The following is a 25689-nucleotide window of genomic DNA, read 5'->3' as shown; positions in this document are numbered from 1 at the left end:
TATTTGTACATTAATAGTACCTGAGCATTTACAGGTTAACATTTTTAACTTTAGCTATTTTCGAGTTACAAGTGATAGTTTGTAATTATGCTGAGGCATTTATTTGAGTTGTACTTGCTCGTGTGTGGGAGCAACTTTTTTAGCTGAGCAGCTGCATTTCTTGTTTTCAGATAGGGAGTAATTTTTCTTAACATATCTGGAGGCATCCCAAACAACTTTCAATTACACTTTGTCATATTTTAGGTGTCCCTGTGCCTCAAAGTCTTTCTTCTTGCTAATGTCAATTACCTACTCTGCTATATTTCCATCATTAGTCCATTTTGCTTGCTGTTTAAAAACTTCTCTCAATCATTTTAGTTATTTTCATTGTAAACCCCTAAATATCTACCTTATTTTAAGCCAGTATCTTTCTGTTTTTGTAGTTTGTTTTCCTTTTCAGTTAGAAGAGTTACCTCACTTATATTGTCTGGTATATTTTATAAAAATCGTTTTTTGAGCTACCTTTCTGCCATTTATAGTTCCAATTCAGTTCTTAATTATCTTCCATCACAGGGAGTACGGTGACACAGATCATAATCTCTGAAAGTATAATTTGGCTTAAGGATGAATTAACAATGATTCTCTTTTTTAACATCAATTTTGTCATTGTAATTATGTTTTGTTTAAACTAAAACTATCTTAATGCAAAAATAATATACATTGTTCAAAAACACACCAAATACAAAAGGAAGTATGTTAGAGGCCAAGGAATAATCACAATGGGCTTAATAGGAAATATAACTTTGTATACCAAGCGGGTTTCTTAATGTATTATTTATTTTATGCCTTATATTATATTATATTATATTATATTATATTATATTATATTATAATTACTTGAATGTATAAAAAAGGGATGTGACAATAATTATTGATAAGATGAAAAACTGTCACTTATTATTTTATCTTTTAAACTTCCCTCTAAATGGACTCTATTGGGTGTCTTCTAAAAGGACAGTTTCAATCTTTTTGCTTGGTGAAATAAAAAAATTTTTCCACAAGGATTTAAAATAGCTATTACATTTTGAGTCTGACCCCTGTGAAAAATGACTATGTCTTCCAATGATTTTTTCAAAGTTGGCACTGTCTCCCATGCTTTCTGGGCAAAAATTGTGTTTTGGGTTACTTTTTTCCATGGGTTTCAAAATAAATAGATACTTGTTATTGAAATGGGAAAAAATAGCATTACTATAAAGCTGATTATAGCTAGTGCTGGAAAGAATCTTGCCATCCAGTTGGAAATATTTTTCCAGTTTGTTAACCTGTTTAAATTCCTAAGAAGTATTTTTCTTTTCAGCCTTCAGACATCAAATTTATTCTGAGGTGACCTGTATGCTCGATTTTAGGGAATAGAGAAAAAATAGCTTTGGTTTTGTGTTCTTAACACTTGTCTTATATCTGAATGGCAGTGTTTATTGAACATTTTAAGTGCCACTATGATTACTACTTTGGAATAAATATTTGTATTAGATTAAAAATAATCTGAGAAATCATAATTGCTGCTTCTCAACTCAATTCCCACTAAAGGCTATTTTCAGTCATGTAGTATATGATAGCACTTACCTATCTCAGTGTTTTTAACAAGTGTGATCTATGGTAAGTCATAGTATGGAGGTCCTGTTTTTTCTATAATCTTGTACCATTTGTTTATAATATTATACCTTTATAGAGTTTAGTCATAAGACTTATAATATAGTTCAGATGTCCTTTTTGTTTAACTTAAACGCGTTGTTCCACTGTTTTATCCAAAAATCATACTGTTTTCTTCATTGTGGCTTGACTTCTCTGCAGTGGCAAAATCATTTCCTTAAGTTATCTTGCTGTCCTTAAAGAGGCTTTAAAAAAAGTAACAAGGAGCTCCAAGAGTATTAAAAGACTTGCCCAATGTGGTTCAGTTGGTTGAGTGTCATTCCATGGATCAGGAGGTCACCAGTTCCATTCCTGGTCAGGACACATGCCCAGGTTGCAGGCTTGATCCTCAGTAGGAGGTGTGCAGGAGGCAGCTGGATAGTGTTTCTCTCTCATTGATGTTTCTGTCTCTCTCCTCCTTTCATCTCTCTGAAATCAATAAAAACATATTTTAAAAGAGAGAGTATTAAAAGGCTTACTGTATTTTAATCTGTTAAAGAGAAACAGTAGACTCAAAATGGAGTCACTTGTGCCAAGCCCCACCTCAGCAGACCAAGATATTCTACTTAATCTAATTGCAGTTTCAGCTTTCCTGGAATGTAATCTTTAACCAGTCCACAAGGAATTCCCTGATCAGTACTAATGAGATAATCTGCCTGTAGGTCCCTTCCATTCCCTTCAGAGAATAGCCTTGCCTGAAACAATGTATTCTTTACTAATAGTATCTAGTTCTAATTAGTAGCATCATATTTCACTATGCCAAAAACCTTGGTAGTAACTGAACAGGCATAGCAAGGAAAAAGAAAAATCTGTTTTGTCATTGAACCCTTTCTAATTTGCTTCCTTTCTAAACCTTGCTGCTATTGCCTCAGCCCCTTACCATCTATTGTAAGCAGTATTAGAGTAACCTCCTAACTGGTCTTTCTGACCAAGACTTCTTCTAATCCAGTGGTTCTCAACCTTCCTAATGCCGCAACCCTTGAATACAGTTCCTCATGTTTGGTAACCCCAATTTCATTGTTACAAATTGAATATAATTAAAGCATAATGATTAATCACAAAAACAATATGTAGCCGTAACCGGTTTGGCTCAGTGGATAGAGCGTCAACCTGGGGATTGAAAGGTCCCAGGTTTGATTCCGGTCAAGGGCATGTACCTTGGTTGCGGGCACATCCCCAGTGAGGGGTGCACAGGAGGTGGCTGATCGATGTTTCTCTCTCATCGATGTTTCTAACTCTCTATCCCTCTCCCTTCCTCTCTGTAAAAAATCAATAAAAAAAAAAATAGGTAATTATATATGCTTTCCGATGGTCTTAGGCGACCCCTGTGAAAGGGTCATTCGACCACCAAAGTGGTCGCGACCCACAGGTTGAGAACTGCTGTTCTAATCCATGCTTCTCTTACTTAGAATTCAATAGCTAATAATTGCTATACATGTTTAAGATCAAGGGATGTGTGTAAGGCCTTTTATTATGATCTACCCCTTCCTTATTTCTTTTGATTCTCAAACATAAGGAACTACTTGGAGTTCCTGAATATAATTTATTTCAGTCCTCCTTAATATGTGCTATTCCATTTGTCCAAAGAGCCTTCCTGGCTCTTGTATGCTGTGTTAATTGCTGTTTCTCTTTGATGCAGCTTTTGAATTAATTAAATATTAATTCTTCGGTGAAGCTGTTCGACATCCTATTTCTATTGTAGTCCTTTTCCCTTGTGTTCCTTGTCAAAATGTAAACAAACTTCTTTATATTTAGCTTCAAAAATACAAGAACCTGTATTTGATTTAAACTTATGAATTATTGTAGGAAAAAATAGCTATCTGTTGTGTTTCTGTAACTTACAGTGAACAAAGACCTTGAGGATCAGGATGAGATATCTACACTAATAAAAGACAAAGATGCTAATTGACCATACCTTAGCTACACCCAAGCCACGCCCACCAGCCATCAGAGCAACTATATGCAAATTAACCCAACCAAGATGGTGGCTGGCAGCCACGGAGCTGGAGCAAGCAGGAGGCTTGGTTGCCTGGGTGATGGAGGAAGCCAAGCTTCCCGCCTGCCCTGAGGCAGCTGTGGCCTCCGCTCATGGCAACAAAGTTTTAATTATAGAAGCTAAATAAATCCCAGATACCTGCTTCCAGCCAGCCTCCACTGGGAGCTTGGGTGGCTGGGGGCCATGGCCAGCCTGAAAACAGCCATCAGCCCCTCACCCAGGTGGCCAGGCACTCCTATATAATAAAAGGGTAATATGCAAATTGACCCTAACAGCAGAACTCCTGGGAATGACTGGTCACTATGACACACACTGACCACCAGGAGGCAGACACTCAATGCAGGAGCTGCCCCCTGGTGGTCAGTGCGCTCCCACAGGGAGAGCTCTGCTCAGCCACAAGCCAGGCTGACGGCTGCCAGTACAGCGGTGGTGGTGGGAGCCTCTCTTGCCTCCTCAGCAGCGCTAAGGATGTCCGACTGCAGCTTAGGCCACTGGCAAGTGGACATCCCCCGAGGGCTCCCGGGCTGCCAGAGGGATGTCTGACTGCCAGCTTAGGCTCAATCCCCCGGGGAGCGGGCCTAAACCAGCAGGTGGTCATCCCCCGAGGGGTTCCAGACTGCGGGAGGGCACAGGCCGGGCTGAGGGACCGCCCTCCTCCTCCCCGAGTGCACCAATTTTTGTGCACCGGGCCTCTAGTGGAATATAAAATTGGAGAATGGACTGGTAATCCAGGAAGCCAAACAGTAACTTTAATAACATTTGGCCCCAAATGACCAGGATTTGATCAATTCCTGCCAGCTTCCCTAATTTTGTCCTTCCTTCTAACTTAGAAACAACCAGATAGAGCAAGCCAAATTACACCCCAATAAAGCATATAGGATACCTGCTCCTGGTTAGCCTGCCAGTAGCCTCCAAACCAGGGCAGATCTAAAGCTGTCTCTTTTTTCCTACTATAAAGCTTTCCCTCCTCAGCCTGCTTTTGAGTCTGCCAAATACAAGTGATAGCCTTTACTTTTCTCATTTGGTTCATCTTTATTTCCACAAAGGAGAAAAAAAAACTATTTACATCTGAAATGATTAGCAACAACTATAGTTTACAAACTATTTTTATTTCCTGTGCTAGTTTAGTGATTTTTCTCCATGTTTTATAAACATTAAGGTTTATATTTTATAAAGGTGAAGACAGGATTTTGTCATAAGGATTCTCTCTATTTATTTACATTGCATGGAAAGATGACAAGAAAAATCTGTCACTTAATAAAGAACAAAATCCTAGTCAAATTGTAATCGTAAGACCTTTGTATCAGATATAGTTGTTCAGAACCTTTTATTTGCTTTATTAAATCATAATTTTTAAAAAATCAGTACATGAAAGAAATTTAATGTGAACTGCAAATTAAATACATTTAGACTTTATTTATTACTAGAGGCCTGATGCACGAAATTTGTGCACTGGGGGGAGGGGCTCCCTCAGCCTGTCTGCGCCGTCTGGCAGTCCTGGACCCCTTGGGGGATGTCCAACTGCTGGCTTATGGCTGGATGGCCTGCTGCTGCTGCATGGCCTGCTGCTTGAGCTTCAGCAGCTGCTGCATGTGCACGGGCTGGGCCACCACGGTCTGTCCTGCGAATATCCTCGAGTAGGCAAGTCAAGCGCAGAGGCAGGCTCACCCTGAGTTCCCTGCACTTCCCTGAGTCACTGAGTTGTTCAGACTGACTTCCTTCTACAGAGAACGGCACCGGGATCGGGCCTAAGCTGGCAGTCAGGCATCCCTCTTGCAGTTCGGGACCCCTCGGGGGATGTAGCAGTTGCCAAGCGGCAGGCAGCCAGGGAGGAGCCTGAATTGGGGCCCGGCATCATGCCACTCACGCTCATCCTGGCCCATTGCACCTGTTGCCGCTACTCAGTAGTGCTGCCACTGCTCAGTAGTGCTGCTGCGGAGTCAGGAGAGGGTCCCGCCGTGGCAGCTGCACTCACTAGCCATGAGCCTAACTTCTGGGTGAGGAGCGCTCCCACTGTGGGAACACACTGACCACCAGGGGGTAGCTCCTGCATTGAGCGTCTGCCCCCTGGTGCTCAGTGTGCATCATATTAACCGGTTGTTCTGCTGTAACGGTCGCTTAGGCTTATATTAAACGGATGTTAAGAATACCCTTTTAGCCCCGGCCATGTGGCTCAGTGGTTGAGCATCAACCTTGGTTGAGTGTCAACCCACGAACCAGCAGGTCACAGTTCAATTCCCAGTCAGAGCACATGCCTGGGTTACGTATGGGCTCCATTCCTAATAGGGGACATGCAGGCAGCCCATCCCAATCAATGAGTCTCTTTCATCATTAATGGTTCTCTCTCCCTCTACTTTCCTTTCTCTGAAATAAAATATATATATAAAACATTTTTTAAAAAGAATACCTTTTTATTGTTTTTAAAATACTAAACATGAATATTAAGTTTTATCAAATATTTTTCCATCATTTACTGTTTTTATTTAACCTATTAGTGTAATATATAAAGAGATTCCATATAATTGAACCTTGTATATGTCCCTAAAATAAACTGCTTGGTTTGGTAATTATTTTTTTTAAATACTCAATCTATTCACTAATGTTATAAAGGTTCTGTCAATTTTATGAAGATTCTAAAAGTAATTAGGACCTGTACCTTGCTTTTTTTTTTATGATTGAATGACTAATAGGCTACATTAAACAGTTTTGAAACTGAAAAGAATTAGTTTTTTATATGTCTAGTGCTTTATTTTACTGACATTATTCTCTATTTGTTGTTTTAATTTCTGTTAACAGATATTCCCTTAGGAGAGGTAGCTCCTTCACATTTTTAACACCTGGACCCCACTGGGACTTCACTTTGGTGAGTAGATGTCTAGCTTTTTATTTCAAGACATTAAATAGAATTATTTCCTGGGTTGTCTTTCAGTCTGGTGTACAGCTCAGTTGTCTGTATTTCTCTCAACATCTTTAGTATCCTAATTTATCCTGCTAACAAACTAAAAGACATTTTTATTTCAACTAAATATAAAACATGTTTTGGAAAGAAACATTCATCTTTAACTCTATGTAAACCTTTCTCTTATTCCCACCAGTGTTAAAGTTAACACATTGTATGCGGGAAACGTGTTTACACGTTTTATGTATTTATACGTTCTACCAGTGTAGTAGAGCGCGGGACAGGTATTAATACGTTTTTTATAGACTAGCGGTAGAATGCGGGTAACGTATAAATACGTAAACTAAAGTTATCGTAATTTTACTGAACGTTGCCATTTGCGCAAAAAATTAGCAAAAATGGCCCGCGCCACCTGTTAACGCGCGATAAAAACTACCCGCAAACAATGTGTTAAAAGAATGTTATGAAACATTAATTTATTTTTTTTACATACTCTAGCAGCTTTTTTCTTGGTTGAAAAATATAAAAATGTAGGATATGAAGAATGAATTGCTTTCTGTTATTAATCATTTTAGTATAGAGGGACTTCTTCAATTATCTTTGGAATGAGATTTATAGAGACATCTAACTTTGCGCAAAGTGACACCAGAAAATTAATTATTTTTGTAATTAAAAACACATTACCTCTTAGTACTCACCTAAACAAAGTATGTACAAATAGAGCATGATTTTTATGCTGTTCTTATTTATTTGAAATAGCAAAAGTGACTCTATTTCTAGCATGCTAAACTTTACTTGTGTGCCCGTAATTATGTGCTGATGGATACATCAATACATATTTAATTTGTATTCTATTCTTTTGTCTTTAATTTATATTTCTGTTGGGGACGCCTGTTCAAGACTTCTGTACTCTTATACTAATTATATACATTAATTGGCGAGATAAGCATTCAAAGAAAGTATCTTTTGATTTTAATGCAATTCTGTATTTCCTTTGCAATTTTTTTCATCTTGATCCTTTTCCCTTACTATCTGATGAGCCTACACTTAAACAGAAAAAGTTTAGAAGTGTTTCTAAATTTGATTTGCAAACCTATCAGCAAAAATATTTGAGCATATGTCCCTGGTATATTTATTTATAACTTTTGTATATACCACCTTTATTAGTTAACTAGGGACCCAGTGCATGAATTCGTGCACCTTGAAAGGAACTGTGGGCCACGAGGCTGTGGTAGGCACAGGGGCAGGTCTCAGCCCAACCTCCATGACCCTGCCCAGCCCCTCCTACTGCAGTCCCCTGTCCCGTCTGCAGGCAGCCCCATTTTCGCCACCACCGCTCCCACGTGCTGATGGTGCCGGCCCTGGCTTGATGACAGCACTGACCTTACTCGCGCTCACTGATGGCACGGAGTGATTGGGGCCAGCATCAGCGGGTGTGAGCGGGGCTGGCGCTGTCAGTGGATACAAGTGGCGGCTGCTGCCCCTATATCCCCTCAGGAACAAGGGGAGGTGGAGAAGTCCTCAGGGGTGATCAAGGCTAGCAGGTGCCACTTGCACCCGCTGATGGCGCCTTGTGATTGGGATTGGCACCGGCAGCAGGTGCACGTATTAGCTATGGCACGGGCTGAGGGTGTGAGTGCCAGGCAGGACCGTGGCACAGGAGCAAAGAATTTTCAGTAACCAACAGAGGCTCACCCCGATGGCAGTGACAGGCACCCTGCCTTGGTCTGGTGCCCCCACTCACCTCCACCATCCCGCCATGGCCAATTCCCACCATGTTCTCCACACGCCCCCTGGTGGTCAGCGCACATCATAGTGACCGAATGTTTGGTTGTTCCGCTGTCAGTCTATTTGCTTATTAGCCTTTTATTATATAGGACTAGAGTCCTGGTGCACAAAAATTTGTGCACTCGGGGGGAAGGGGGGTCCCTCAGCCCGGCCTGTGCCCTCTCGCAGTCTGGGACCCCTCAGGAGATAACGACCTGCTGGCTTAGGCCTGCTTCCGGGTGGCAGAGGGCAGGCCCAATCCCTAGGTGCAGCCCCTGGTCGGGCTCAGAGCAGGGCCTATTGGGGAGTTGGGGAACCGCCCTCTGTCATGCACAGAGCAGGGTGGATGGGGAGGTTGTGATGCCACCCTCAGTCACGCTCAGGGTAGGGCTGATTAGGGGTTGGGGCACCGCCCCCTGTCACACTCAAGGCAGGGTCGATGGGGAGGTTGCGGCGCCACCCCCTGTCACGCACAGAGCAGGGCCAATCAGGGGGTTGGGGCACTGCCCCCTGTCACTCACAGAGCAGGACCAATCAGGGGTTTGGGGCGCCACCCCCTGTCACGCACAGAGCAGGACCAATCGGGTTTGGGGCGCCACCCCCTGTCACACACAGAGCAGGGCCAATCAGGGGGTTGGGGCGCCACACCCTGTCACACACAGAGCCGCAGGGTGATCAGGGGGTTGGGGAGCTCCCCCTATCAGGCACAGAGCAGGGCTGATCAGGGGGTTGGGGCGCCTTCCCCTGTCATGAGCAGAGCAGGGCCGATAGGGAGGTTGTGGCCCCGCCCCTTGTCACACACAGAGCCACAGGGCGATCAGGGGCTTTGGGTGCTGCCCCCTGTCATGCTGATCCCGGTTCAGGGAGGCCTCGCAGCTCCGCTGATCCCGGTACTGGGAGGCATATTACCCTTTTACTATATAGGATAGAGGCCTGGTGTATGGGAGGGGCTGGCTGGTTTGCCCTGAAGGGTGTCCTGGAAGGGTGGGGGTCCCCACTGGGGTGCCTGGCCAGCCTGGGTGAGGGGATGATGGCTGTTTGCAGCTGGTCACACACCCTTCAGGGTGGGGGTCCCCACTGGGGTGCCTGCCCAGTCTGGGTGAGGGGCTGAGGGCTGTTTTCAGGTTGGGACTGAAGCTCCCAACTGCTCCTTTTTTTCTTTTCTGGGCTAGCTTTAGCTCTGGCTCCAGCTCTGAGGCCTCTGCTGCTGAAAGAAGGTATCTGATTTGTTTGGGTTCTATAATCGAAACACTGTATCAACTCCAGCTCTGAGATCCCGGGCTTGCTGAAAGCAGGTTTCTGGGGTTTTGTTTAGCTTCTGTATTTGTTACAATGTTTCTTAAACTGAAAGCTCAGAGGCCGGCAAGGCAGGTGGGGAACGTTGGAGTCCTCCGTCACTGAAGCAAGCAAGCCTCATGTTAGTTTCAAGCTTCCTGGCTGCTGGCTGCCATCTTGGCTGGCAGTTAATTTGCATATTGCCCTGATTAGCCAATGGGAAGGGTAGCGGTCGTACGCCAATTACCATGTTTCTCTTTTATTAGATAGGATTATCTCAAAACACAATGCACATTAAGAGTGAAGTTAATGATACTGGACATAAAAATATATTTCAGGTAGCCATGATAATTTCAGTTTGGGACTCACTTCTTATTGGATCTGATTAGATCGCTATTTTTCTTACCCATATAATGTGAGTACTGATTAACTTATCATTCGTATATTAAATATTTAAAGTTTATTTTTAAGGATTAAGAAATACATAAAAATAAAAGTTCTAACATTTTCCTGCTGCCCACCCCAGGGAAGATATCTTGCATATCCTCCTGGATGGGTACATCCCACTAGGGAAAACACTTTTGTAGAGGTCTGCCATGACAAAAGAAATATCTTATTGTTTATACATTAAAACTTTTGGAATGTCATTAAGGAATTGTAAGAGGGATGTTTATAATTTTTAAATACATAGTTTAAGAAAAGAACAAAAATTGGTGAATTAAAAATGGCGGCAGAGTAGGAGGATGTTGCAAGGACATGCTCCCAGGAACAAGCTGGAATTACAACTGAAACATGGAAAGGCTTTCTGAATAATCAATGGAAAACTCACAGGAGAGTATCCTGATACCCAGGGACCAAAGATGGAAACCACATAGAGACTGATAGGAGGGGCAGAGGCACAAAAGGGCTGGCTGGGCACCCACAAGATGGCAACTGAAGTCCTCGAGAGTATCTCAGCTATGGGGGGTGCCACTGAGAATTCTGGAATCTAATCCCAAAGCTGGGCTCCCCAGCAGAGAGCACAAAACTGAGGAAGGTCCCAACATAACATCTAGCTGTGAAAACAGTAGGGTGCTATCTGTCAAGGAGAGGCAGCTGAAAGTTTGGGCACCCTCTTAAAGAGTCAGCACACAACAATTCCCTGTGGAGCCACCCACCTTGTGCTCTGGCAGAGGGAGGGGGAAGTGGAATGGTGCTATGAGACCAGAACCCAGGACTCAGGGGATAGAGCTCAGAAGGCAGACACCCCAAGTCTCCTGGTCTGAGTCATTCCCTCACACAGTGGAGGACATCTTTCCCACACAGACATTTGCCTTGCAGGGGGGATGGAGGGGAGAGACGACACACCTTATTGGAAAACATCTTGCCCTGAGGCCACTTAAGAGATTAAAAGTAACAATTAGCCTCTAGGCAGAAGCAACTGCCTCACCTTGTTGAAAAAACTCTCCTCCCACCTGAGGACGATTGCCTGGGGGCAATTCAAGTCAGAATCTTATTAGTCTGTAGACAGAGGTGGTCTCTGGAGACTTTGAGTCTTTGCCTGATCCATTTAGTCAGAAATAGCTTTTAACACTGTCCTGCACTAGAGATTGAGAGGTGTGGAGGATCAACATAAAACATAGTCACAAACCCAAACAGACAACCAAAATGAGGAAACAAAGAAACAACCCCCAAATGAAAGAACTAGTGAATTCTCCAGAAGAAGAGATAAATGAGGCAGAGATAAGAAATTTATCTGAAACAAAGCTCAGAGTAATGTTAAAAATGCTCAACAGTATGAAAAAAGATATAGTATCTATGGAAGAACAGTCTGAGATAAAGAATGACATAACACAAATAAAGAACACATTGGAAGAAATACACAGCAGATTAGGGGAAGCTGAGGATTGAATCAGTAAATTAGAAGAATTGAAAATATCACTCAATTAGAGAACCAAAAAGAATAAAACAATTAAAAAACAGAAGGACAGCTTAAGGGAGCTGTGGGACGATGTGAAATGTAACAATGTTAGTAAAATATAGGTTTTTTACTATATTTTAACGTATACAAGTGATATACAAAATAGTAGGTATGCCAGACGAGGCAGAAAGGGAGAAAGGAATAGAGAAGGTATTTGAAGAAATAATGGTAGAAAACTTCTGTAACCTGGTAAAAGAAAAAGTCACACAAGTTCAGCAGGCACAGAGAACCCCAAACAAGAAGAACCCAAACAGACCCATGCCCAGACACATCATGCCAAAAAATTAAAGACAGAGAATCTTAAAGGCAACAAGAGAAAAGAAAAATTACCTATAGATGAGTTCCCATAAGGCTGACACCTGATTTCTCATCCAAAACTCTACAGGCCAGAAGGGAATGGCATGAGGTACTCAAAGTAATGGAAAGCAAGGATCTGAGACCAAGATTACTATATTCAGCAAAGCTATCATTCAAAATAGACAGTCAAATAAAGAGCCTCCCAGCCAAAAAAAAAAGGCTAAAGAAGTTCATCACCACCAAGCCAGCATTACAAGAAGTGCTGACAGTGGTTCTCAACCTTCCTAATGCCGTGGCCCTTTAATGCAGTTCTTCATGTTGTGGTGACCCCCAACCATAAAATTATTTTCGCTGCCACTTCATAACTGTAATTTTACCACTGTTATGAATCGTAATGTCAATATCTGATATGCAGGATGTATTTTCATTGTTCGCGACCCACAGGTTGAGAACCGCTAGCTGAGAAGAAAAAACAGAGAAACCTAGCCATACAGAATTAAAATGGCTATAAATAAGTTCCTCTCATTAATAACCCTAAATGTAAATGGATTAAATGCTTCAATCAAAAGGTGTAAGGTAGCTAAATGAGTACAAAAACATGACCCAACTATATACTGTCTATAAGAGACCCACCTCAAAACAAAACACACACAGGATGAAACTGAAGGGATGGAAAAAAATTTTTCCATGCAAATGGAAAAGAAAAAAAAAAAGCTGGAGTAGCAATACTCATATCCAACAAAATAGACTTTAAAAGCATCATGCTAATCAAAATAACTCAGTCAGAGAAAGATAAATATCATATGATCTCACTCATTTGAGGAATATAATGAACAACATAAACTGATGAACAAAAATAGAACTAGAGGGGAGAAAATATACTAGAATATAATAGAAGTAACCCTGTTATTTGCAGATTTTTAATATTTCCCACAACTTTTGTGATATCATAATATGTTAGTACAGTTTTGGTAATATTATTACTCTTAAAATTCTTTTATTCTTAAAATATTAATGTTTATTGCATGTAATATTACTATATGTAAAAGCATTTTTTTAAACATAGTTTATTGGTTTTTTACATAGAGGAAGGGATAGGGATAGAGAGTCAGAAACATCGATGAGAGAGAAACATCGATCAGCTGCCTCCTGCACTCTCCCCACTGGGTATGTGCCTGCAACCAAGGTACATGCCCTTGACCGGAATCGAACCCGGGACCCTTGAGTCCACAGGCTGATGCTCTATCCACTGAGCCAAACCGGTTAGGGCTGTAAGATCATTTTTATGAATAATTGGTTTTTATTGCATGCAACATCATATTTAAAATTGTTTTTCTTGAGATATTAATGTTATTGCTGTAACATTATTATATTTAAGATCGTTTTTCTTGAAATATTAAAAAACAAAACAAAAATTAAGCATCTACCTCAAGAGGTTAGGAAAAGAACAATGAAGTAACTCAAAGGAAATAGAAGGAAAAGTAATAGTGAGAAAAAATAAAATTTACCCATGAAATTCTTGACAAACCAGTTATAAAACAGTAAACTTCCTTAGTCTGAGACTTTTCACAAACAACAAACATGATGGTAATGGTAAAATGTTTAAATATATCTTTCAAATTTAGGAAAAATTCTACTATAACTGTGTCTGTTTAGCATTATACTAGTACTCCTAGCCAGCACAGTAAGACTGGAAAACAAGTATATACAAATTAGAAAAGGAAGGACAGTATGATTTCATTTCTTAGAGAAAACATAATTGTCTACATAGAATATCCATAAGAGAAAATTAATAGCAGCTATTAGAACTAATAAAGAGTTCAAGCAAGGTTACTGACTATAAACATTATCAAAAGATATCAGGCTTTAGCCGGATTTGCTCAATGGATAGAGCATCGGCCTGTGGACTGAAGGTTCCCAGGTTCGATTCTGGTTATGGGCAAATGGCTGGGTTGTGGGCTTGATCCCCAGTTGGGGGCGTGCAAGAGGCAGCCAATCAATGATTCTCTCTCATCATTGATGTTTCTATCTCTTCCTCTCCCTTTCTCTCTGAAATAAAAATATATTTTAAAAAAAGGTATCAGTATCTTCCAAGAAGACATATAAATGGCTAACAGATATTTGAAAAGATGTTCAACTTCCCTAGCTCTTAGGGAAATCAGAACTACAATGAGATACCACCTCAAATCTGTTAGAATGGCTATTATCAACAAAATCTTATCCCATATAATAAAAAACAAATTTGCAAATTGTCGCCTCAGGATTCAACCACTTGCTATAATGTGTGTTGACCACCAGGGGGCGTCATAGAATGAAGGAAGGCCCTGGCTGGCATCTGGGGGAAGGAAGGCCCCAATTGGCTTTGATCGCTGGCCAGGCCTAGGGACCCTACCTGTGCACGAATTTTGTGCACCGGGCCTCTAGTAGGTAATAAGTATTGTAGAGAAATAGTGAAAAGGGAACCCTCATTCACTGTTGCTAGGACTGTAGACTAGTACAGCCACTTTGGAAAACAGTCTGGCAATTCCTCAAAAAATTAAGAATAGACTTACCATAGAACCCAGCAATCCCTCTCCTGGGTATGTACCTGGAAAACTTGAAAATATGTATTCACCAAGATATATACACCCCTATGTTCATTGCACCATTATTCACATTGGCTAATACATGGAGACAACCAAAGTGTCCTTCGATAGAGGATTGGATAAAGAAGATGTGGTAAATATATATAACTAGAATCCCAATGCATGAAATTCGTGCACGGGGTTTGGCCCTCACAGCTCTGGCTGCCTCGGCCAGCCCTCACAGCCCCTCTCAGCCTTGGCCCGCCCTCACTGCCCCTTGCAGCCCCTCGCAGCCTTGCCCAGCCATCACACCCTTGGCTTCGTCCGGAAGTTTGTCTGAAAGGATGTCTGGAAGGTCGTTCAGCTCTTCAGTCTAATTAGCATATTAGCTTTTTATATAGGATGGAATACTACTCAGCCATCATATAAGATAGAATACTGCTATTTGTAACACATGAATGGATCTTGAAGATATTATGCTAAGTGAAATAAGTCAGTCAGAAAAAACTAAGAACCACATGACTTCACCCATATGTGGGATATAAAACTGAAACTCATGGAGACAGGAGTGTGATGGTTACCAGAGAGAAGGAGGTGGTGGGATGGATCGTGGAGTTGGAGTTGACCTAATAAATGGTGACAGAAGAGGGTTTGATTTTGGGTGGTGTGGACACAGTGCAATATACAGATCTTGTATCATAGAAATGTACACTTGAAACATATATGATCCTATTAACCAATGTCATCCCAATAAACTTAATTTTTAAAAAAATCAATAGAATCCTAATATATAAAGAGCCTGGGTCCATCATGACTGAAACATCAGGATGGAAAACCGAGCACCAGGCTAGGCTCCCAGTTGGCGTGGCCCATGGTGGGAGTCGGTCCTGGGTCCCAGCTGCCCACAATGGGAGTCTATCCTGGGTCCCTGCCGGAAGCCGGTCCATCCTTGCTGCTTGACACAGTCGCTGCAGGAAAGAAACATCTGCACAGCATATGTTTCAAGGGACCTGGCGTATATAGCATACTGTTCTTAATATGTTTGCTCCCCTTAGCGCTGTGTGTTTTAACCAAGGTCACCTCTCCGAGAAAGGTTGTTTCCCCAGGTAGGAATTTTTCCCTGAAGTCAGGGAGGGGATGCCTCTCCTAGAAAGGTTGTTTCCCCAGGTAGGAATTTTTCCCTGAAGTCAGGGAGGGGATGAAACTCCTTAACTAAGTGCCAGGCGGGTAGTTAATCACTACAAACAATCATGCTTAAGCTACATAATCTTTACTCCCTGGAATGGAGATAAGAAACACCCTAACCTTTGTAATAGAAATTGACTGGATTAAAATCAACTGGTATAAATACGGATGTAACAAAACAATAAACAGCAGAACTTCGCTGGAGATCCAGACCAGAACTTGGCTGGAGATCCTGGCCAGAGATCCTGGCTAGGCTGCTGATCAACTGAACGCTGTCTCCGTGTCCTTCCTTCTTCGCCGACTCCGTCCACACCTTTGGGGACCCCTGGACCCGCTGGGGTTGGACCCCGGCAGGTCCCGGCTGCCCACGGCGGGAGTCGGTCCTGGGTCCCGGCCACCCGTGGCACGGTGGCGGAATGGAGCTGTGGGAATGGAGCCATGCTGCCATTGGACTGGCCTCTGGGTCCCTACCCCTGTCCGCAGGCTCTGGGGAAGCAGGGCCATGCTGCCATCGGACTGGCCTCTTGGTCCTTACACCCAGCCCGTAGGCTCTGGGCAACCAGAGCCATGCTGTGATGGGACTGGAACCTACCCGAGGGGTCCCGGATTGTGAGAACTTGCAGGCTGGGCTGAGAGACCCACCCAAGTGCACGAATTTTCATGCACCGGGCCTCTAGTGTATATATACTAGCAGTAAACAGTTAAATGTAACTTTAAAGATGCATCTTACCTAATAATAGACAAACATGTAAATTGACTGTGCCTTCGCTACGCTAACCAGCCAATCAGGAGAGTATGCAAATTAACCCAACAAAGATGGAGGTTAATTTGCATATGTAGGCTCCAAGCTGCAGAGCTAAGCCTGACGGCCCCGGGGCTGGCTCCAGCCAGAGCCTGGCCAGAGCGAAGTCCTGGGTCCCAGGTGCCAGAGGCAAGCTGGTGCTAGTAGCCAAGGAAAGGGAAGGCCTATTGCACGAATCTCTTCGTGCAACAGGCCTCTAGTTTATTATAATAAAAACAATTTTAAAATCTAGGAATAAATCTATGAAAAGATCTTCAAGACTTTTTTTTTTTTAAGATCTGTAAGACTTTATGGGAAATACTAGAGGCCCGGTGCACAAAATTCATGCAATGGTAGGGTCCCTAGACCTGGCTGGTGATCTGGGCCAATCAGGACCTTCTGGCTGCTGGCCAGGGCCTTTTTTCCCTGGCTGCCGGCCAGGGCCTATCTTCGTTCTGCACCGCCCCGTGGTGGTCAACGCACATCATAGCAAGCGATTGAACTCTCAGTCGAACTCCCAAAGGGACACTTTGCATATTAACCTTTTATGTATATAGATTGGAAAGCATTAGTAAAGAACATAGGACACTTAGTTACATGGTGATATACCACATTCAGACAAGGAAATACTCAATAGCATAAAAATGTCAATTCTTGCCCTAACCGGTTTGGCTCAGTGGATAGAGCATCAGCCTGTGGTCTGAAGGGTCCCAGGTTTAATTCTGTTCAAGGGCATGTACCTTGGTTATGGGCACATCCCCAGTAGGGGGTGTGCAGGAGGCAGCTAATTGATGTTTCTCTCTCATTGATGTTTCTAACTCTCTATCCCTCTCCGTTCCTCTCTGTAAAAAATCAATAAAATATATTTTTTTTAAAAAACATCAATTCTTCTCCAAATTAATAAATTCAGTGTGTAGTTCTGATAGAAATCCCATTAGAGTATAACAGATGTCATTCTCAGTTCACATGGAAAAATAGAAAACCCAGAACAGTGAATGTAGTGTATAAGTTGTGGAGCATATGAATTACTGTATTAGTTATTAAGCATTACTACCAAGGTACTATAATTACACAGCATAATATGGGTGCAGGTATGGATAAATAAACTGATGGAACAAAACAGAGAACCCAAAAACTGACCTATGTATATTTGAGAACTTACTATATCGTAAGCATTATGTAGAAATGGTGCTATCAATGAATAGTATCAGGAGTGGACTGACATGTTAGTTATTACCTTGTACCACATACAAAAGTAAAATTCTAGATGGATTGAATATATAAATATGAAAACATTATTTTACCTTTAAAATAATGTAAAGAAAATATAGTAGGATGTTTTAAAATCTGTTAAATTTCTTTATATATAGATACTAGAGGCCCGGTGCATGAAATTCATGCATTGGGGTGTCCCTCAGCCCAGCCTGCCCCTTCTCACAGTCTGGGAGCCCTCAGGGGATGTCCTACTGACGGCTTAGGCCCGCTCCCAGGGAGCAGGCCTAAACCGCAGTCTGGCATCCCTCTGCGGGCTGATCAGGGGAAGGCGCCACCCCCATCACCCCACTGCTGCTGCACTGCCAGTTGCCAAGGTGTTTTCATCAACACAGACTCTAGTCCCTTCACCAGAAAAAAATGACAACTTTCTCTAGGCATTTTCAAGATCTTTCTTTCATAGGATATGACATTTCTTTTTTTAATCCTCACCTAACAGTATTTTTTCATTGATTTTTAGAGAGTGTGGAAGAGAGAGGGAAAGACAGAGAGAAACATCAATGTGAGAGGGACACTTCGATTGGTTGCCTCCTGCATGAGCCCTGACGTGGGCCCTGGCCAGGGAAGAGCCTGCAACCTAGGTACATGTCCTTGATTGGAATCAAAACCAGACCCTGCGGTCCACAGGCCGAGGCTCTATCCACTGAGCCAAACTGGCTAGGGCAGGATATGACATTTCTCAGCCCCTCCAGCAGTGAACCTTCGTTTTTTCCTCCAGGAGTGAGATAGAAAAACTCTAAATCACCTTCTTGGATTCTTATCACCGAAGTTATCAAGAACACTGCAAGTGGTGTACCAGGAACTTAGCCAATGAGCTGTAAGAAAGGGTGCTTCCTCTACAGCTCACACACAGAGGCGGGCCTGCTGGGGCACTGTCTTCTGGCGGCAGTGGCCTGGGCACGCCCCCCCGCCTCTTGGCTCCTGCTACCAGGCCTGCTGGGGCCAGCGGGCAGTGGCAGCAGCCTGGGCAGGCCCTCCTTCCTCTCCACTCCTGCTTCTGGGCCTGCTGGGGCGCTGTCTCTTGGAGGTGGCGGCTTGGGCACACCCCCCTGTCTCTCTGCTCCCACTTGCCTCACAGCGCAAGCAATCACCTCCCACCCATCTACACGCACAACCTCCTCCTGATCCTGTCCTGACTGGATATATATATATGTATATGTGTATATGTATAGATATATGGACATATTCATATATATACATATGCCTACATACATATACAATCCTATATAATAAAAGCCGAATATGCTAAGTATCTGGTCATCCAGTTGTCCGGTCAAAGTGTAATATGCTAATGATATGCTAAGTCCGCTCAACCACTTGCTATGATGTGCACTGACCACCAGGGGGGCAGACAGTTGACCGGTCGACCAGTCTCTATGAGATGCACTGACCACCAGGGGGCAGACACTCCAACCGGTATGTTTGTTTGCTGCTAGGGTCCAGCTGATTCAGACTGAGTGAGACGGGGTGGACACTCCCTGAAGCCCTCCCACGGTCCTTCCCCGGCTGGCCAACCTCCCATGTCCCTGGCCCCAATCATGCACCAGTGGGGTCCCTCACCCTGGCCTGCACCCTCGCAATCCAGACTGAAGACTTCCCCCACTTGAAGGCTTCTTCCACTCCCACCCCCCAAGTGCATGAATTTCATGCACTGGGCCTCCAGTTTCATATAAGTACATAAGTATGGTTATATACTAATATGTGCTTTTTTCCCCCTCAGTATAATCCTTTTGCAATAGTTTGTGCCCCCATTTTCCTCTCTGTATTCATCTTTCTATCCCCCAACTTCCACTCTAACCCATGTCAACAAAACCGTTATGTATCCCTCAATATTTTTTTCATATACTTATTTACAAATAACAGCCTCACAAATAAGATACACATATGCAGGATTTTTGCTTAGTTTGCTTTTCAAAGTTAGGATCATATTATTCGTACTTTTCTGCATCTTCTGGATATGACCTTAGGATTAATTAAGATTTCTTAAATTCTGTCACCTCATTTTGCAGTTTTTCTAATTTTGATTTATATTGTTCTTTCATGTTTTCTCTGTCATTTTCTTCATGTCTTGTAGCTAAATTTGAAGTAGTACATTATAGTTTTTCTCTGCTTCTTTGGACATATTCTTCTAAGGTTCCTTCATTCCCTGTGGGATTGTTACTCTGTCCCTTATTCTCTTTCTTCTTAGAGTTATTTTGTATAGGATTTGACTTGGAGGATTACCTGTTCATTTTAATGTGAATGTAGCTTTCCTGAACTTTTAACAAAGAGACTTGGTTTAGATAGTTTTTCTAACTTCATGGAGCTCCCTCTTGTTTTCATGATGGCTTGCTTCTGAGACTTTCAGGCTCCACATATTTTCCCCACTTCTGTCTGGACTTTTTCTTTTTCCCTAGTTCCCTTTTTCCCTGTCTTGCTCAATTGTGATTCTACTCACACCAGTTTCTTCTCAAAGTGGGTGATTATGTGGGGCCATGAAAAAAGCCTATTTTTTTCTAGTGAAGACTTCCTTTCTCCCATAGAATAAAAGTGTTCATTTTTTTTAAAGAAACTTAATTGCTTTTATGTATAAAATATACTTACTTTTTCTCTAACTAGTACAAACAGCCCTTGACTTACACAAGAGCACTGTTCTCAAAAATTTTACATCAGTTTTTTAATAGAGTGGAATCACTTCACAAGAGATAATTTAGTCCGGGAGTACTGTTTAAACAGTATATATGGTAGAGATAATTTATAAACATTCCTCATAAAAAATATTCTTCTGAATATAGCCAAAGGCTTCACTTTTTAAAGTAATTTCTCTGGTTGTATGGAGTCTTTGTTTAATGGGGTAACATGCATTCCTTTTATATAAGAATGAGATTTTCTTTGTCTTACAGAAAAGAAAACGAAGAGCAAAAGATGATGATGTCGTAAGCCTTAGCAGCCTTGATCTGAAGGTAAGCCTTACTGCTCTGTCAAAAAAAAGCATTTAACAGTATGCAGGTAGCATTTATTTCTATGCTATAATAACAATAAATGCTTTTTTTTTGCATTTTTTTAAGTATTAAATTAAATGATATTGGCTCTTATAGATACTAGTAGCCTCTTTTTTGTGTTCTGCTTTATTAAGAATGAGAAGACCTCCCTCAGAACAATGTTAGGTTATAACTGGTGGTAACAAATTCAAATGTCTAAGGAAACTAGCCTAGAATATATGCAGAGAAAGGAAGTAGGATAGGAACTGTTGAAAGAGTGCCATACCCTTCCTGAAAGAGGAAGCTGCTACTGTGCTCAAGCCCATTGCTGCAGGTAGAACTATCAAATTTGGATTTTATGTGAAATCTTCTGAATTTTAAAAATTGGGTCAAATTTTTTCTAAAAAAAACATATAAGCCAAATAACTCATCTACAAATCAGATGCTATCCATGAGTTCTCAGTGTATGACCTATGAAAAACTAAAGCTCAGTGCATACTTGAAAATAATTATGTCCTTTGGTGTAAAATTGTAGTTAAGTCCAAAAGCTTGGTATCTTTAGAATTATTTATTACATTTTTATCATTTGGCAAATTTTATCAAACTCTTGGTTTTAAGGAACCTTTTTTTATTTTATTTTTTTGTTAATCCTCCCCTGTGGGTATTTTTTCCATTGATTTTTAGAGAGAAGTGGAAGGGATGGGGGGAGAGAGAGAGGAACATTGATTTGAGACACATCTATTGGCAGCCTCCTTCATGCACCCTGACCAGGGCCGGGCATCCAACCTACAACTGAGGTAGGTGCCTTTGACCAGAATCCAACCCCTCAACTTTTCAGTCCATGGGCCAGTGCTCTAACCACTGAACGTACCAGCCAGGGCTAAGGAACCTTTTTTAAAGATCATTATGAAAAAGGTATACATTTTTAATGAGATTTTAAAAAATAGTTTGACATTGTGTTCAATGATAGCGGTTGCTTTTTAAAGACAAAGTATTTTCTAAAACTTAAATTTGTATAGGTCTGCCCATTAACATTTCAGCAAATTTAGCAAGTTGGTGTGAGTGCGTGTGTGCATGCATGCGTTTGTGCACGTGCACACACATATATACACATAATGTTATAGAATTGTGTGTTTTTGCAAAACAGCTTCAATTACTTTTTTAAATCTTGTACTCAAAGAAAGAAGTATGAAATGGCAATCCTGGATATTCTTAGGTATGCCCTAGACATTGTGTCATTTCATCTGTATTATTAGATTCAGTGCCCATACTTTCCTTGATTGTCTTTTTTTTCTTTATTTTTTTCAGTTGATCAGCATGGTTATGTTCTTTTCTCTTTCTCTCCTCCTTGATTGTCTTATACAACTTTTTTTTCATTTTGTCTGTTTGAATTTCAATTCACATAAGGCCCATACATTGTGATTGATTATATCTCTTAAGTATCTTTTAAACTGTAGGTTTCCTCTCTAACTCTTTGTTTTCTTGTCATTTTTTGTTGTTGAAGGAACCATGTTTTTTTCCTGTAGAACTTTCCATAGCCTGAATATTCATGATTGCATTCCCCTGGTATCATTTCCTATGTTCCTCTATTTCTTGTACTTATGATAAATTGGTAGTTAGATGTAGAAGTTGTTTGTTTTGGGCTGTGTACTTCCTTCAGAGGGTATATCATGTCTCTCTGTGATGTTTTCAAAATTAATTATTATTGCTTAGATCAGTTTTTTTATTGGAGGTTGCAATATTATAATATTGTGCCTTTATCAGTCCTCAGTTTATTATCTGGAATATTTCTGTAAAGAGAAAATTCCTTTCATCAACCATTTGGTCACTTCAAGGTACTGCTCTATATTAATAATACAGGAATATGCAAATTGTCCAGGATGCTATCACAGTAACTAACAACCAGCAGGCTGCATGGGGCAACCAGGCCGGTGGGGGGGTCAGTTGGAGGCAACTAGGCCAGTAGGGGGGCAGTTGGGGGCAACCAGGCTGACAGAGAGGGGCAGTTGGGGGTGACCAGGCCAGCACGGGGTTAGTTAGGGGCAATCAGTTTGGCAGGCAGAGGCAATCAATTTGGCAGGCAGAGGCAGTTAGGGGCAACTAGGCCAGCAGAGGGGGCCAGTTGGGGGCGACCAGGCCAGCAGGGGGGGCAGTTAGGGGCAATCAATTTGGCAGGCAGAGGCAGTTAGGGGCAATCAGGCAGGCAGGCAGGTGAGGAGTTAGGAGCCAGCAGTCCTGGATTGTGAGAGGGATGTTCGACTGCCGGGGATCGGGCCTAAACCAACAGTCTGACATCCCCTGAGGGGTCCCGGATTAGAGGGTGCAGGCTGGGCTGAGGGGAGCCCACCCCCCTCCCCCGACCCCATCCACAAATTTCATGCTCTGGGCCTCTAGTTTATAATAAAGGCAGGACAAGTGCTTGATTCCTTTCCCTTACCACTTTTCAAAAATAATGAGTTTTTAAATTTCTATAAAAGTAACTGATTTTTTCTTTATAATATTATATGAAATCATGGATGTGAACATATTTGTTGTATTTTGACCCATTTTTATTATTACTCTCAGTATTCTCAAATTATCCCTTCTTTGGTCACTAGAGGCTACCTCATGGTGGCTCCTGTGTCCTTCTCCCTCCACCGCCTCCCCCAGCTTTATTAAGATATTAGAGGCCCGATGCACGAAGATTCGTGCAAGAATGGGCCTTCCTTCCCCTGGATGCTGGCACCGCCTTCGCTCCGGCCAGAGCCACCTTTCTGCCTTTGTTCAGGCCCAGAGCCACCTTTCCGCCTTCCCACACTGCCCAGAGGCCCAGAGTGGCTGGGACAGTGCGAAACGTCTGTGTCGTCACCATGGCAATGACCCAAGTGTCCTGCCCTACCCCCCGGCCTCTCAGCGCCTGCCTATGCAAGTTAACCTGCCATCTTTATTCGGTTGATTTGCATACTCACTCCTGATTGGCTGGTGGGTGTCGCAAAGTATGGTCAATTTGCATCTTTCTCTTTTATTAGTGTAGATTCTTGACATGTAACATGGTGTAAATTTAAGGTGTACAATGTGTTGATTTCCCACATCCTTTTAACATATATAGAGGCTTAATAACCTCCTTTTCTTCCTGATTGACAAGTTATTCCAGTTTCTAGGACAGGGGTGGGCAAACTTTTTGACTCGAGGGCCACAATGGGTTCTTAAACTGGACCGGAGGGCCGGAACAAAAGCATGGATGGAGTGTTTGTGTGAACTAATATAAATTCTAAGGGTACGGTCTTTTTTTTTTTTTTTTAGTTTTATTCATTTCAAATGGGCCGGATCCGGCCCGTGGGCCGTAGTTTGCCCACGGCTGTTCTAGGACAACAGTCTGTATTACTACAAATTAATACAAATGATATGATTACTGAAAACATTTTATGTTTTATTTTTCAGGGGTTTTTTTGTGCCATTTTTTTATTCCACACCTGTAGTTGATCATTTTTAAAAGTTCTAATTTCCTTGGGAAATGGTAGAGGTTAAAATCTGGGCATTATGAACTACTTGCTACTGGATTGATTGTTGATTCTAGGCCTTTTTAATGACAGAGCTAGGAAATATATATAATCTTTCAGATAATCTCATCAATTTTATTGATCTCTTTCAACTGCACTGAAAATCTTGGTTTTGGGAATACTGACATAATTATTTATTTGATTTACCCATGGTTCTAGGACAACAGTGTACATTACTAAAAATTACTATAAATGATACAGTTACTGAAAACCTTTCATGTTTTATTTTTCAGGGGTTTTTGTTTATTTGTTTTGACACGCAGACTATATATAGTAAGGATGTGAAAATCCCTGTTTTTAAATTACTGAACTAGTTATTTTCTATGTGTATAATGGCAGTGATTATGAGTGACTGCACACAACATTTTGTGTTGGCCCTTTAAGATGGTGCCTGCATTTCCAGCTGTCTCCCAGATAGACAGTAACCCTGCTGCTTTTCACAACCAGATGTTATGTGGGCACTGTTCTCAGTTTTGGTGCTCTGGGCAGGGGAGCCCAGATTGGAATTTAGATCCCAGAGTTCTCTGTGGGAGCCCGGCCAGCCTTTTCATGCCTTCAGCACTTCCTACCAGTCTCTATGTGGTATCCACTTTTCGTCCTTGGTTATCAGTGTTCTTTCCAGCTGGTCTTCAGTTGGTTTTTCAGGGTGGTTTTTCTGTATTTTAGTTGTATTTTCAGTTTGGTCCTGGGAGAGTGTCAGTGTAGCCTCCACTTACTCCGCTGCCATTTTGGAATTTCTAAAGTATTTACTTCTTGCTTTGACAAAACTATGAAAATATAGCACACTGACTGACCCCTCTTTAGGAAAAAAAAGGTTATATGTACAGCTATGGAGAGTTAGAGTCCTCCTTTACATACAAAGGAAAATATTAATTAAACAAGTGCTTCATTGATCAAAAAAGGGCTAAGAGCTACAAGCATTTATTCCCAGTGTACATCAGACCCAAGAAACCCAGATCATAACCTCTTGGCACCTGTCACTAAGAAATGCACAGTCTTTAATTAGACTGACTTCTCCCTATCTGCATGGGAAAACCACACAGAGTGCAGAGGACTACACGTTGGGAATTCAGACACATGTTCAGATGCTCTTGGCTTTGCCTAGACTTGTTGCTCCATAGAAAGCTTCTGGGCCACATTTTCACCACACCCAGGCACAGATAGGAGCCATCTTCCTGAGACAGAACTTGTCTTTGACCGGAGAACTGCTTCCAGAAAGGGTTAGAAGAGTTCCCTGGTCTCATCCCCACCACTCACCACAATCTATTTAGCAACTTTTAGCAGAGCCAAGCATGGCCCTACACCTGAGAGGGAAGGCAGGCACAAAGCATGGATGCCAACCAAGATTACAAAGCACAAACCTAAACTATCCACCCCTTCCCCAGACCCACCTCCACCACAGATATTCTTGATTTAAGGCTGTTTTGGGACCACATCAAAGCTTACTGAGGGAAAGTACCCTTGAATTGCCTACAGCCATTGTCACTTCTCTAAGGACTGCAGAGTTACCAGGTGGGCAGGAGGAC

The 25689-nt window shown here is 42.0% G+C and overlaps 1 protein-coding gene across 2 annotated transcripts in view; it reads left to right on the top strand.

Annotated features, from left to right (window-relative positions):
* Positions 1 to 25689, top strand: part of NET1 (neuroepithelial cell transforming 1) — a 73213-nt gene that overhangs the window by 21750 nt on the left and 25774 nt on the right. For both annotated transcript variants that reach the window (XM_036342213.1, XM_036342212.1), the window contains exons 2-3: positions 6461 to 6527; positions 20547 to 20606. In XM_036342213.1, the coding sequence (XP_036198106.1) occupies positions 6461 to 6527; positions 20547 to 20606 (127 nt within the window). The remainder of the gene's footprint in view (positions 1 to 6460; positions 6528 to 20546; positions 20607 to 25689) is intronic.

The sequence above is a fragment of the Myotis myotis genome, unplaced genomic scaffold (genome assembly GCF_014108235.1).
Source record: "Myotis myotis isolate mMyoMyo1 unplaced genomic scaffold, mMyoMyo1.p scaffold_m19_p_1, whole genome shotgun sequence".
NCBI classification, from domain to species: Eukaryota; Metazoa; Chordata; class Mammalia; order Chiroptera; family Vespertilionidae; genus Myotis; species Myotis myotis.
The sequence above is the reverse complement of the archived record's forward strand: the minus strand, read 5'-3'. Positions and strand labels throughout refer to the sequence as shown.